At 52.1% G+C, this 14453-nt stretch overlaps 1 protein-coding gene across 7 annotated transcripts in view; it reads left to right on the top strand.

Moving 5' to 3' along the window:
* Positions 1-14453, top strand: part of UCKL1 (uridine-cytidine kinase 1 like 1) — a 41591-nt gene that overhangs the window by 14762 nt on the left and 12376 nt on the right. For 3 of the 7 annotated variants that reach the window (XM_030533835.1, XM_030533836.1, XM_030533837.1), the window contains 6 exons: positions 2516-2709; positions 4121-4227; positions 4973-5143; positions 6348-6419; positions 9652-9841; positions 10435-10496. In XM_030533835.1, the coding sequence (XP_030389695.1) occupies positions 2516-2709; positions 4121-4227; positions 4973-5143; positions 6348-6419; positions 9652-9841; positions 10435-10496 (796 nt within the window). Of the gene's footprint in view, positions 1-1692; positions 1912-2515; positions 2710-4120; positions 4228-4972; positions 5144-6347; positions 6420-9651; positions 9842-10434; positions 10497-12548; positions 12566-14453 lie in introns of all 7 variants that reach the window. The other 4 variants (XM_030533833.1, XM_030533832.1, XM_030533834.1 and 1 more) reach the window with 3 other exon arrangements.

The following is a 14453-nucleotide window of genomic DNA, read 5'->3' as shown; positions in this document are numbered from 1 at the left end:
GGCGCTTGATGTCCAAAGCATCTCTTTGTCTCCAGTTCCTTCTGTGCCCTACTGACAGACCTGGGTGGCCCCGTGACGGGCTTGTCCTGCAAAGAGCGGTGGGTGGCCCATTGACATGTCTGTCCTGCAAAGAGCAGTGGGTGGCCCCGTGACGGGCTTGTCCTGCAAAGAGTGGTGTTCCAAGACAAAAAGGAAGTGGTGTCCGTCCAGCCTTCGGTGCCCCTCTTATCTGCTAGTGCCCCACCTGCCTAGGCCAGAAGGGACTATTGTGACCATCCGGTCTGACCGCCTGGATAACTCTGGCCATAGGAGGTCCCCGGGATAATTCCTCTTTGCGTTAGAGCAGATCTTTTAGAAAAACACCGAATCTTGATCTAAAAATGGTTGGTGACGCTTGCCAATTTGCTCTGCGAGGGTGATGGCTCTGCAGCTGGCCTCTTGGATGGGGCCCCCAACGAGGGGGGAGCAGTGTCAGGGCCTCCTTGCTCTCTGCAGGTGGGAGGGGGGCCTGTAGGGGGTAGGCTGATAGGACCCCTGACCCTTTCGTATGGGCAGGGGTCTCAGGAGTAGCTTGGATCCTAGGTAGGAGCCAGAGTAATAGCGCTCTGCCAGCGACCCTCACTTTCTGCTGTTCCCGCGCCAGCTCGGGTCTTTCTCCACTGGGCCCCAGAAGACGGGGGCAGGCGGTGCTAAGCCTGCTTCCCTGCCCAGGCAGCACCTGCTGGTGCCGTCGTTATCCCCTCACGTGTGCTTAAGACGGAGGAAAGCTCCCCCCACCCCCAAGCCTCGGAAATGGAAAGCGCGAGGAGCAGGGAGGCCAGAGTCGGCAGGAGCTGAGATAAATAATCTGTTCCATCCCGGGCACGTTGACCTGGCAGCACCGGCTGCAGCTTATCTCCTGGCCGGGGGCCACCTAGCACCACTCGGAGCCTCTGCCGTGGGGCTGCCAAGCACGAACGGACCTGGCCAGGAGGTTGGTCCCCCGCCCTCCTGCTGCAGCAGCTGATGAGAGGAGACGCTTAGCAGCGCAGCACAGGGCACACTCATGCACCCACCTCTCGCGCACCCCTCCCCAGGGGCTCGTGTGCTTGTATTACAATTGCCTGCATCCCCCTTCTGCTGTGAGGCCAGAAGGACTGGAAATGCACTGCCTGCAGCCAGACAGCCACTGCAAGGCAAATACAACCCTGCTATCAGGGAAGGGCGGTGGGGGAGGCTCCTGTCTGTGCCTGGCTATTTTTGATCCCTTTATATGGGTAATTTTTCTTTTTATCCCCATGAACCCCTCTGCCTTCTCAGGTGGGTGTGTGGCTGTGGTGTCTGCTGGCCCAGGGGTTTGCCACGTGTTGGTATGATGTGGATTGTAATCTCTTCGGGGCAGGGACTGGTTTTTGTTCCATGTGTGTACAGCACCAGACACTGGAGAGCCCTGCTTGTGGGACCTCTAGGTTCTACTGAAAGGCAGAGAATAATCATTATTAAATACAGATCCTCTGACTTTCTGCAGCTGGGCACTCATTCCCTGCCCTGGAGAGAGAGAGAGCTGAGACTCGAGGGGGCTGTTCAGGGCAGGCCAGTGGGGGGGCAGTTTGGGTAATGGGGGTGGGGGAGGGAGGAGATATTGCTTGAAGAGGTGTGTGTTAAGGAGTGGGAGTTCGTGGCCTCATATAGACGCTTGTGTGTTCTCCACAGTTGTGTAAACACGTCTGGGCTGCTTCAGGCCAGGCCCGGCTAAAGAACAGAGACGTTCTTACCCTGGCATGTGGATAACACAGAGTTCACTGCTTGCTGAGGGAGCTTTCGAGAGGAGACTCTGTCCATCATGGCACTTCCCAATGCTATGTGCTTTTGTAGCCCCTTTGCCAGGGAGGATCTCAGAAGCTTTCACCAGCAAACTTCCCCCTGGGTGAGGTACTTGCAGGCAAGTTTTTACACATGGGCAAACTGAGGCACGTAATGGTTGAGCGACTGGCTTGAGGTCACACAAGAAGCCCGGCACAGCCTGGAAGAGAGCCCGGGGTCTTGAGCTCCAGGTCCTTCTATCCACTAGAGATTTTCCCTGAATAGCAGCTTGCTGCTGATGGCCCTAGTCAGGGCCAGAACTTGGGGCAACTTCCTGTTACCAAATGGCCTCTTTCTTAAGCCTGTCAGACCCAGGAGTGCCCTTAGGCAGTGGGTTAATGCAGTGCTTTGGGCACGACCCTCCTCTGGCCTCCACCCTGCGGGGTCTGTTCCATCCCACTGGCAGTGCAAAGAACCACTGCAGAATCCACTGCAGAGATGGCACAATGGCTGGGAGAGGAGGGTTCGTCATTAACCCAGCTGTGTTCCTTCGCCTGGGCGAGTTCAGGAGAACACGGTTTATTGTTAATCCCTCTGGCCTGTTTTTTTGGGTCAGTGTGTCAGTTTCAGCCCCCCCTACACGGCTCCCGAGGGGATGCCCTCACAGATGGGGGGGCCCCCGCTGCGAATGTTGCCCCAGATGACCAGGTTTCTTCTTCTTCTCGTCTCCTAGCACCAGCGGAGCGGACTCCTTAGACAGACTGTACCCTGCGGTGGGTGCCACGAGGCCGCCCCGAAAACGGACCACCAGCCAGTGCAAATCTGAGCCGCCCCTGCTGCGGACAAGCAAAAGGACGATCTACACAGCTGGGCGGCCGCCATGGTACAACGAGCACGGGACGCAGTCCAAAGAGGCCTTTGTCATCGGTAAGGCATCTGCTGGGAGCTTTCCGAGCCCAGACCTGTCGGGCGTTAACATCCGGAGGGTGGCTTCAGAGGCTGTCTGCTGAGTGCTGGCGTGGGGTGTGTTCCTTCAGGTTGTACCATCCCTCACAGCTGCCATAGCAGGGATCTTGGTACATGCTTGGCATAGGGTCCTTTGCAACAGTGCAACCCTCTGAGATGGCTCCTACCGCCCTAGCACACTTCGCTGCCACGCCAGAGACTCCAGCTTGGTTCCCAAGCTTGGGCCTCTAAGCTTCTCAAACTGATGCGGGAGGGGAGAGGGTTGTGCCTCTGATTAGTCTGTCTTAGCGACTGCTCCGTTAGGGTCCTCATCTTTCTCCGTGGGCAGCTGGAAGCTACAATGCTGTAGGGCAGGGGTAGGCAACCTGTGGCAAGTGTGCCGAAGGGGCATGCGAGCTGATTTTCAGTGGCACTCACACTGCCCGGGTCCTGGCCACCGGTCCGGGGGGCTCTGCATTTTAATTTAATTTTAAATGACACTTCTTAAACATTTTAAAGACCTTATTTACTTGACATACCACAATAGTTAGGTTAGATATTATAGACTTAGAGAAGGAGACCTTCTAAAAACGTTAAAATGCATTGCTGTCACGCGAAACCTTAAATTAGAGAATAAATGAAGACTCAGCACAGCACTTCTGCAAGGTTGACAACCCCTGATCTAGGAATTATTCTCTGGCCTGTGTTCTACAGGAGGTCAGACTAGATGATCCCAATGGTTCTGTCTGATTTTGGAATCTGTAAATATAGGACCGCAAGGGAGTGGGGTGGGTCTGTAGTCCTACCAGTGACTATGGTCACAGAGTGATCCTCTGTGTACGCACCCTAGAACTTGGGACACCCCCACCCCGTGGTGTGTTGCAGAGTGACAGACATTGGATGTATCTGTTTGTATTACGGTGGTGCCCAAAGATCCCACCGAGATAAGGGTCTGATGCCATTGGCTGCTGTGTACACATAGTGAGCGATGCTCCAAATAGCCAGGCCGGTGGAGGGGTGCTATCTCTCCCTCAGCAATGTCCCACTGTTGGCACCTCGTGCTTGCGGGAGGAGTTTATTTTTTACTGTCATGTGTGTCCGATACCAGGACTCTCTCCAGGCTGGTTCGAATGCCGGCTCTCCTCCTAACCTGATGATTCTTGTCTGAAGGGCCTTCGCCATCCCCAGCTGCTTGTAATTACAGAATCATTCGTTTGGCGTCGCAGCACTTTTAATTATGCGAATGGGAAGTAACGTGCTGTAGATTTCCACAGGTTCCCTCCTGACTTTTCAAGTGCAGCCAGGCGAGATCTGCCAGTGTTAACTGAGGTTGGAAGGTCGGGCTGCCGAGATGTTTGCTTCATGTCACTCTCCCTTTCTCTCCCCCCATCAGGCTTGGGAGGAGGCAGTGCTTCTGGAAAGACCACCGTGGCCAGAATGATCATCGAAGCTTTAGATGTCCCCTGGGTGGTGCTGCTCTCCATGGACTCTTTCTACAAGGTGAGCTGCTGCCAGCTCCTTAGCCCAGGTCCAGCGTGTTTATCCGCTCTGGAGTCCTCTCCCTGTCCTGCTGAGTGGGGTGTGCTTGGCAGAACAGGTCAGGGGGAGATAGGCGACTCCTTTGAGTGTGTGTCTGTGGCCTGGCTGCATCAGGAGCTGGGGAGGGGTGGGGCTGGGGCCTCCCCAGCCAGGGGCTCCTGCTTTGCACCGGGCTCCAGCTGCTCATCCTGGCTGGGCTGGAGGGGGAAAAGGACTTCCTCTTCCACAAGCCACTCCCAGGGCCAGCTCAGACCCACCTCCGGGAACCTCCCCCGCTGCAGGAAGCTCTGCACTCCCCCATTGCTCCCCAGCCGCAGGGGTAGGGGTCAGTGTCCAAGGAGCTGCCCCCCTCCCCCATCTGCCCAAGCCCTGTGTATCCAGACTCCAAGAAAGGGCCACCCTAACCACTGGTCCGTCCTCCCTCTTCCTTAGAAATAAAAGGGCTGGGGTCTCACCCGCTGCAGCCCATATGCCAAAGCAAAGCTGCTTCTGCCTGTCGGGGTAGGAGACCCAGGGAATCCCTGGCTCTAGGGCAATTCTTCACACTTGGGCTGTCGTGCTGCTCTCTCGTGTCAGGGACGTGCATCCGCGCACTGTCCGTAGCGCAGCCCGGGTGGCTCCCAGCTGCGGCATCCTGAGGCTGTGCCGCTCTCTGCTTCGACAGGGTGGCAATGAACCCTGCCTCGCGCCCTCTTGTCTCGGGTAGGTGCTCACCAAACAGCAGCAGGAGAAGGCAGCCAGCAACGACTTCAACTTCGACCACCCCGACGCCTTCGACTTTGACTTGATCGTCTCCACCCTGAAGAAACTCAAGCAAGGCAAGAGTGTAACGATCCCCATCTACGACTTCACCAGCCACAGCCGGAAGAAGGAATGGGTACGAGGATACAGAGGGACTGATGGGGCCTGGGGGTTGCAGGGTGATTCGTGTGCTGGGGGTGGAGGGGCTATGTTGAGCTAGGAAGAGGGATAATGCACCTTCATCTTCAGTCTAAAAGTCCTATCAAACGCCATAGATTGAAAACTCAAGATCCCTGCCTAGGGGTCACGTTGCTGTATGGGAAGTATGGTGTCTATTTCTGGTGCCTGGCTTGGTAGGAACCCAGCAGTGGCATTGTGCTCTCCCTAAATGGGCTGGCTTGGTGTGTATAAGGGAGGGAGGGATGCTGTCATCTGGTGGCTGACAAACAGAAGATAAAGGATCTACTGCTACTGGCAGCAAAGGGAGTTCCCCTCTAGCTCAAGTGGTAGAATCCCATGGTTTTGGAGCCGACAGAGCAGGTCTCTAGTCCCAGCTGCCCAGGGACAGGAGCTGGTGTGCGTGAGCACTTGTCTCTCAACTCCTTACATAGGGAGAGCCGTAGATTATGCAACACTGACCCCGGCCGTCGATGTGAGGAATAGCACGGAGAAGGTCTGACGGGAATTCAGTCCAGACCTCCTTGCAGAGAGGATCATGTCTGCAGTCTTGAGGGAGGAGGGCAGAGATCTGACATGGAAAGGCTCTGAGTGGGTGTGATTTCCCAGCGCTGGCAAGGAGAAATGAAAAGAGCGTCTCTTTAGTGGAAGCCGTGCGAGTCGCCCATCTCAGGACTGGTATTCATAAGCAATAATAGGAACAGCCTCCTCCGTAATGGGCTTGTTCAGTCCCCAGTCAGGCTGAGCTCTTGACTTCCTTCCTTGGCTTGAAGATCAATTGAAAAGCAGCTTCATCTCTTGCCTGGAAACATGTGGGAGGCCGGCTGCTGCTCCCTTTGTCTGATGCATCCTCTCTCTGGGGATGGTGTCTGTGGCTGGACCCTCTGAGATAGATCATAGGCTGGTCTTTTCCATTGCAGTTTCTACTGTAAGGGAGGTGCCCTTGTCATGTCCGCTGTCCCAGCGGCACTTTTCCAGCACCCATTCGTTGGGGCCCAGCAATGACCCTTAATTGACCCTGGAGTCCCGGGGCATTGAAATCCTTCCTGTCATGCTGAACTTCATGCTCCTTTATCATCTGTCCCTCCAGTGGAGTATTTTTCTCCTCTCGTTCTCTTTCTAACTGCATTGGGTTTGACCGATTTCCTTCTGTTTCCTCCCAGAAAACTCTGTACGGCGCCAACGTGATTATCTTTGAAGGCATCATGGCTTTTGCGGACAAGGAGCTCCTGGAGGTGAGAAAGGGTCCTTCAGAAGGACGATGGTCTGCAGAGGCAAAGCCAAGAGGGTCTGACAGCTTCGTCTCGCGTCCTGGCTGGGAAAGTAGGAGCGGCAGGGGAGCATTCCGTTCTGTGCGCCTCTCCATCCACACGCACAGTGTAGAGAGGAAGGGAAGGTGGAATCTTTCCCCTAATGATCTCTAGTATCTGGGGCCAGGGAGATAGATGCTTTCAGCAGATCTGTTCCTGATAGCTTTGGGAGTTTATTGTAGGATCTCAATGGGCTTCAGCTGCCAACGATTACAAAGCCAAGTTGAAGGACGTTGGGAAAAACACAGGCTAATGCTCTAACCCATCTGTAGAGATGTGGAGGCTGGTGATTTGGTACCAGGTGTAATGAGTTGAGTGGCTACAATCTAATTCCTGGTGGCAATTGTCCGCTGCACAAAAACACCACTAAGTCTGGCACAATTCTGTACTCCTAGTCTCTACACATTGCAGTCCGTTTGCTAGGACGAGCTGGTCCAGCAACTGCAAGCTTATCTGATCCTTGCCAGGCCTGCGAGTTCCTTATTTTTTATGTGCACTAACGCAATACGTGAAACATGTAACGTGAGAGGTCAAGCTCTGTACAAACCCGAATGCCTCTGCCCGCTTTCGTCCAGAAGCTTTGCTTTATTGCTCAATGCACTCTCGCGATCGGCTTGTCTAGAGCAATAATGACATCCAGTGGTCAGCCGGGTGAATCTCACTTGGAGTTAGGGGTGGGATTCCCAGCTCACAAAGCCACATTTGCACTAGCTTTCATCGAGCCAGCATGCTACAGCCTGCGGATCTGGGGTCGAACAGGCAGCAGAGAGTGGCGGGTCGGGCAGGTTTACGGCTAGTCTATGCCACTACTCACTGCCGTGGTTACAGTACTATTTTTAGCGTGCTAGCTCATGGGAGGTAGCAGGAACCTGTCTGCGGGTGCTGGAAATCGCACCCCTATCTCCAAGTGTAGCCTTAGCCGCAGAGGAGCATAGACTCTTCTTGCTTTTCCTGCTTAAAGGCAGCACTGTGACTTTGAGCAGCCATGGGCCACCTGCTGTGTTTGGCCCACTTCCGGCATTAGCCAGCCAATGTCCAGGAGTTACATTCTGGCGCATCCTAATAAGTCCCTGCCATTGCCACTAGCCACTGTCATCTCCTCCCCAGCCTTAAGCTTGGGAAATAGCACTCGCCAAAAGAGTGGGATCTACTAGTACAAGTGAGTATTAGAACAGAATGGGTCTCGCGGGCATGAGAATAGATGTGTGAATTGCACCTGGCTGATTAAGGCTGTGTTGGATCCAGTGCAACAGATCAGACCCCCGAAGGCCCATAAAGCCTGATGTCCTTTCTCTGGAATTGGCCAATCCCTGACTCTTTGCAGGACGGTGAAGGAGCCCTAGCGAGTCCCACAATGCTGTGTACAGAGGAGACAGGGAGGGCACTCGGAGGCTTTGCTGAGAGGATCCAATAAGAACCTGGATAGACAGAATTCCTTCCTGACCCATGACGAGCAGTGCGTGCCTGAAGTTTAACTTGGATTACCCCTTCCCCCACCTTACTGATCCTGAGGTTGGGCACAAGTTTATCCAGCCCTTTAAGAAGAGAATCAGCTGCTATATTGGACTCTCTGACCTCTTGTGGCAGTGAGTTCCACAGGCAGACTATGGACTGGGCCTTTGCCTGGAGAATGAAAAGTTGGCCCATCCTGACTGGGCTTCTGGCTTGAGAAGTACAGCGTCTCAGTTGACCTGGATTTCTAGTCACTTCATGGGTGTCTCTGAAGGTGCGTGGGTGGGAGGGCTATATTCAAATTTCGCAATATAGAGGCTGTCACCCATTCATTCGATTAGGTTAGGGATAGATTTAGGCTTGGAAGAATTAGATTTTTTATCAATGAACGTTGATTTCACCACACACACATACACAAAATATTCCGAGCAGTGATCATTGAAATTTACAGCTGGACAAAGTGTGAAAAATGCTTCCTGAGAACTTACAAGAGTTGGATTTAAGGATATTTACCTTGTATGTATTGACATGTGATGTTGACAGTTCATGTTTAATAGTTATAAAGCTTTAACTTTTTGAATCTCAACATCTGCTCTCATTAAATAATTAATCTGACCCCTCCGTATGTTCCCACAACTGTGAAAATTTAAATAGATAAAAATAAATAAAGCTTAAAAATAAACATCAATAGTACCCAGGAAAATTATGCCCAAAAAAGCAACTTCTGCCATGCCTAAATATATTTAATATTAATTGGGCAGGTGAAGCTATTATACAGAGTCTTCCAAGATATTTTCCTTAGTGTGCAAGCAAGTGTTTAGCCTTGGGAAGACGTATCTTGTGTTGTGTTGTTGGTTTTTTGTTAGGCACAGTTCTGCATCGAGGAAGTGGTCCTTGGGGAGGAAGTTGTGTAAGCAGCAGTTTGAGATCAGCTCCTGAGGTGGAGTTGCTCCCTGCATGCTGGCTGACCACCTCTGTTCCAGGACTGGTCTATATATAAGTTACACATATACTCAGATGCCACATTTTTTATACCAGTGGGAAGCTGAGCTGCAAGGCCCTGACATCTGCTGTTGCTCAGCAGAGGGCTGACACTGGTGTCAAAAGAAGGGTGACAATAGGTATAAAATTTCCCTCCCCCATTGATGGGTCTTTGAACCAAACTTCTCGTGCCTGTACCCATTACCGACTCTGGCTGCATGGGCCCCGTTTCGGTGGCAGACCCTCGCTACCAGGCAAATTACAATCTCCCACTGATGGTCCCATTGAGCTGTAGGGGAAACGCACGCTAGGAGAGGAGATTGTGATGGATTCCCTTCTGCCGGGTGAGACCGGAGGTCGGGGGACTGTTCCTCTGTCATGATGACACAGGTTGTGCAGCAGGACTCCAAGCACTACCCTGACATATCTTAGTTCCCCTGCTGTGATTTCAAGGGCTGCTTGGACGCCGATGACATCCCAGTAGGTGATTTTCAGCTCCCTTCAAGGGGCTTGAACCTGGCCCTCAGCCCTGTGACAGCAACAGGGGGATCGGGGATCTGCTAACAGCAGAGGGAGAGTTCCCCTTCCTCTCGCTGGTTTGACTGGCAGGTCTCCACCTGTGGCTTCCCCTCCCTGATAACCCCTCCTCCAGGCAGCGCAGTGGGAGGGGTCCAGCGTGAGTGATGCTTCACCCCCACTGTGTGCGCATTCTGCCTCCTTTCAGCTTCTCGACATGAAGATATTTGTCGACACGGACTCGGACATCCGGCTGGTGCGCCGCCTGCGCAGGGACATCGGCGAGCGTGGCCGGGACATCGAGGGGGTCATCAAGCAGTACAATAAGTTTGTGAAGCCCGCCTTCGACCAGTACATCCAGCCCACCATGCGGCTGGCCGACATCGTTGTGCCCCGAGGTACCCAGCACGGCTCGCTTCTCGCCGGCCTCTTTCCTCGTTCATTACGTTGGCTCGCTGAGAAATCCTGGGCTTGTTGTCTCTTAGCAGAGCAGTACGAACGCCAGCTCCCGCACCTCCTCCCTCTGCCTCTGGCTATTCCCTTCTGCCCGCCAGCTGGCATCAATGCCAACTGCACGCTGCCCAGCGGCAACAGCTAGGGCACTGAATGACCCTGCTGCCCATCCCAAAAGCCCCTGCTCTTGATGGCTCCCAATCAAGATTAATTGGCCTGGCAACTCCCTGTGGGCATGGGTTGGCACCGGGGTGAGCTGGCTGGCTGTGCCAAAGCCTTGCCAAAGAGCTAACAGGGCTGCTGTGTGGTGGGTGGTTTTTGGTTCCGTCGGTGGGTCTGCCTCAGTTCACCCCAGCTGACAGCCTGGGCCTGCCACGAGATGAACCGGCAGGGAGCAGCGTTACCGGTTTGGGTCCGGGAAGACAGGGACCCAGCATTCCCGTGTTTCAGAGTCGCAGGCAGCGGAGAGGGTGCTGCTGACGTGACGCTGAGTCCCTATAACTCACCCTGTCTCTCTCTCGTTCTTGGCGCACTGAAGGTAGCGGGAACACGGTGGCCATTGACCTGATCGTCCAGCATGTCCACAGCCAGCTGGAAGAGGTAAGGGCTCTGCTGGGAAGCTCCAGTTCAAAGTCTGGCCTTAGGGAGGTGGCAATATGGGTGCTTACTGCCTGGGTAGAGCCGGGGCAGTGGCGTGGCTAATGACACCATCCAGCACCTAGCCTGGGTATTGTTTGGCTAGGGATTTGCTGCATGTGAGAGCAGTGGGGTGATAATAGAGATTCCTGATCTCCTAAATAAACTCCTCTCCAGCCTCCCTCTCCTCTCCGCCCCACCGCACCAGCCCTACTGCTGGGCAAAGCAAGCCGTGCATCCACGTGCCCGCTGCTGCCAGGCCTGCCTCTGTGCAGTGGCATGCTACAATCTGAAGGCAGAGGGTGCAGCCTGGATGCTGGAGCTTTGCACAAGGGTGCTGGGGGCCCGCAGAGCTGCATGGCACCTCTCCCTGCGTCCTCTGGGCTGTGCCCTGCCCTGGACCTGGGCCTGGACTCGGCACAGCATATCCCAGTGCTTCCTTCCGTGCCTGCAGCCCCGGGAACCTACCTGTCCCTTACTGGGCACTCTTGGATAATAGCAGCTTCTTGCTGGGAACTGAGAGTTTGCCAGGAAGCGAATCCACTGTACAGGCTTCCTCCCCAGTACAGTATTCCTAACCGCAGGCCTAGGAAATTCAGCAGCCGCAGGGAGTTGAGCACAAACCAGGCCCTGACCTCTCCCTCCAGTGCTTTGCTCTGGCCCTTTCTTTTCCACCAGTTCCTGCCCTCCAAGCACGTGTAGCCCTTAGGTTTCCGGCTCTGAACAACTCTCAGAACAGGCCAGTTTTTCAAATCCAGTTCAGATGCCCCCCATGTTGGTCAAAGCCTCATGAAAACAGCTGAGATCTGCCCCCTGGGAGCTGAGACCTTTCAGCAGCATCCAGCCCAACTACCATGATTCAACCTCAGAGCTGAGAACTAGTCTGGACCGGCTCCAGGTCGGATCCAGATTCCGATTTCCACATCCTCAGCCATAAGTTTTCACAAATCTTGAATCCCTTAACTGGAGTGTAACAGCTCTGGAGGGTGGGTTCCGTCTGAGCACTCTAGTGGGTGTCAGATCAGCGTATGAGATTGTGTACCGTACTCGGAGTGCTGCAATTCAGTTTCCCTGGGAAGATTAAGGGCAGACTGGTGATCTCAGCACCACAACACTTAGGTTCTTATAGCTTTTGTATGTGAACTCAGGGATATGTTGCGGGTAGGGGGAGAAGTCTCTCTGCACTTTGATTTAGCATTGGAATCTGTTTGCTTTTCAAGATAGCTACGCTCCAGAAGGGCACATGCGCACAGATGTCAGATGCACTTGGGAATAATATTCTCCACTTCAGTTGGCCTTTCTAAGCTCCCACTCGGCTACAGCCATCTTGCTGCCTGGAAGCTCAGTGGATGAGACTGCATGCAATACCACACAGGCCAGCAAGTCCATAAAGGAGACACTGTTCCTATATGTTACCACTTACTTAGAGTGTGTCCCTCTAAAAATGTCTCCTCTCCTAGTTAAAAGGAGGTCCCTGTGGTTTGCTGCAAACGGCCCTATTTGTAGAGTTGAAATAATGGCAGGTCTAGAGGTTGTGAAATCCAGGTTTCATCTTGCCACCCAACCATAGGAGCTGGTTTCTTGTAGAAGTATGAAACGCTGATGTCGTATCAGAAGAAGAACTGGTATCTAAAGCAAGATGGAAAGTGGTTTTGCAGTCTCTGAACTGACTCATAGCTGGGGTCTGAGACCTGGCCGGTTTCCATGGAGATGAGATAGCTGCTGCTTCCAGGAACAGGCCTCAGGAAAAGCATATTAGAGCAAAACTTTCTTTCAGATAAACCTCACAGTGGGTGAGAAATGCGGGTCCTTCCCAGACGGCTGTTTTGGGAGAACCTATGGATGCTGAGGTGTTTTTTTTTGGAGGGGGGGGTGTTATTGTGGGGTGGAGGGAGAAAGACTAAATGTGAACGCAGGAAAATATTCCTATTTTTTCCCTTTTTTTTGTCTCTAAATGCCCGTGGGCTTGACAATGCTTAATGCCGGTTGCGTTGTGTCTTTGTGTTACTGCTGCAGCGTGAACTCAGTGTCAGGTAAGACCCTCATGACTCTGTCCTGTCTGCGTGACCTGAGGCATTTCCAATGCCAGGCACTGCTTGGGCTGCACTGTCTCTGTCAGACTCCAGTAGCTTCCTCGTTGAGCTCGGACCCATAGTGTTCATCTCACCCTCTAAACTCAGGTGCAGCCAGGAGGGCAATATTCTGAGCTCTGGGCATATAGCGTAAGTGAAGGTACCTGCAGTTTATATGGCCAATATCTGACCTGACCGCATACCCAATCCAACTCCCACTGACGTTGGATCCAAGCCTAACTTGTTCTTCGGTGGATCAGAGATGTTCACAGAGCTGCCAACTTGCAGAATGGGAAAGCATTTGTTATTTTTCACCAGTTTTTTTTTTTTTCAACTAATGTGAAAAGTGATTTGGAGACCTCGTCATCTGAGCCAGAGGTGCTGGAAGAACATAGGAAAACCAGGGCCTTGTGTTCATAACCCAAAGGAAATTTAAGCTGAGCCCTCGCCAAGTTTAAACAAAGTTCCTTGAGAATTGCGGTAGCCCTGGGGAGCGAGAGACTAAAGCAGAGGGGTAATAGCACCCAAAGGGAACTTGACTGATTCTGAGTGGTAACATACACATTTTGATCCAGGAGGACAAGTTCTATGGAAATAACTTCAGTGGGAGATAGGATTACTAAGTAGCTCCAGGTGTATATACAGAATAGACACCTATTTAGTTACCCTTACAATATCAGCGTATAGATAGTGCGTCGACTTTTTCCCTTCCATTAGGCATTCAGCTAAGATTTCAGCTATTTTTGTGGGCGGCGAAAAGATGCATTTCTAAAAATGCGTTTCCACTTAGAGGTATGTCTTTGTTTAAAGAGACACATAACTCAGGTAAGCCTGAAGTTTACATTTGGCATAAAAAAAGCTTTTGCAAACCCAGAAATGAATAGAAAAGCTTCTGTTTTTTCCCAAAGCTAGTTATTTTCAAGCAAGTAAATTGGATGGTTAAAATTTCACTTTTAACAATCTCGGGGCCTAATGTGGCAAACATCTATACATGTGAGTAACTTTACTCCTACGGGTAACTGTGCTCATGTACGTAAGTGTTTGGAGGTTCGAGGCTGAAGGCGGCATATAGTGACACAACCATGAAAATTTTTCAGTTACATATGTATAATTTGTAACAGGCTGATTTTGTCCCCCAAACTGATATTGTTCTGAAATCCAAAAAGTACCACTCATAGTCTTGATTTTGCCTTTTTTTTCATGCCTCTTGAAAATCTACAAATTAATAAAATGGTGCTGATTTTGTAATGGAGAGTTTAGTGCTTCAGCACGTTAATTGCACAAATAACTACAACCACAACACTTGAGTAACCTCAGAATTCTTATCAGGGATTTCAATCAAGGCTTCCTTTCTGGTAAAAGTCTGAAAAAAATGAAGGTCAGGAGCTGGAACATGCCTGCAAACATTGGTTTAAACTCATGAAACCCAAAGATTTTTATTAAGTCAGCTGTTTCCAGCACCCTGTCCACCCAGGGGCACGGGTGTTAGGTAGCGGATCACGGCTGATAGATGGGGACATGCAAAAAGAGTGAAATGTGCCTGAAAAAAATTGGGCTTTTCAACTAACCGAACTCCCCAGCCTCAGTTCTCAATGGCTTCTAATGAATACCAAAATCCCTCATTCTAATGTCCGTGCCTTTCAAATGCTGTGTTGGTGAAGCTATGCATAATCTATAACTGGTAGAGAAAAACCCAGATGTCGGATCTGGGCCCAGGCTAACCTACCTTTCACACAAACTGTAGGTAAATTTGAGTAGGAATCCAGATCCAAACTCCATCGCTTTGGCCCCTCTCTGGCACTTTGTCAATGGAACTTTTTAAGTATGATGGAGGTGAGCTGATTCTAAG

This window comes from Gopherus evgoodei, chromosome 14 (genome assembly GCF_007399415.2).
Source record: "Gopherus evgoodei ecotype Sinaloan lineage chromosome 14, rGopEvg1_v1.p, whole genome shotgun sequence".
Taxonomy (NCBI): Eukaryota; Metazoa; Chordata; order Testudines; family Testudinidae; genus Gopherus; species Gopherus evgoodei.
The sequence above is the reverse complement of the archived record's forward strand: the minus strand, read 5'-3'. Positions and strand labels throughout refer to the sequence as shown.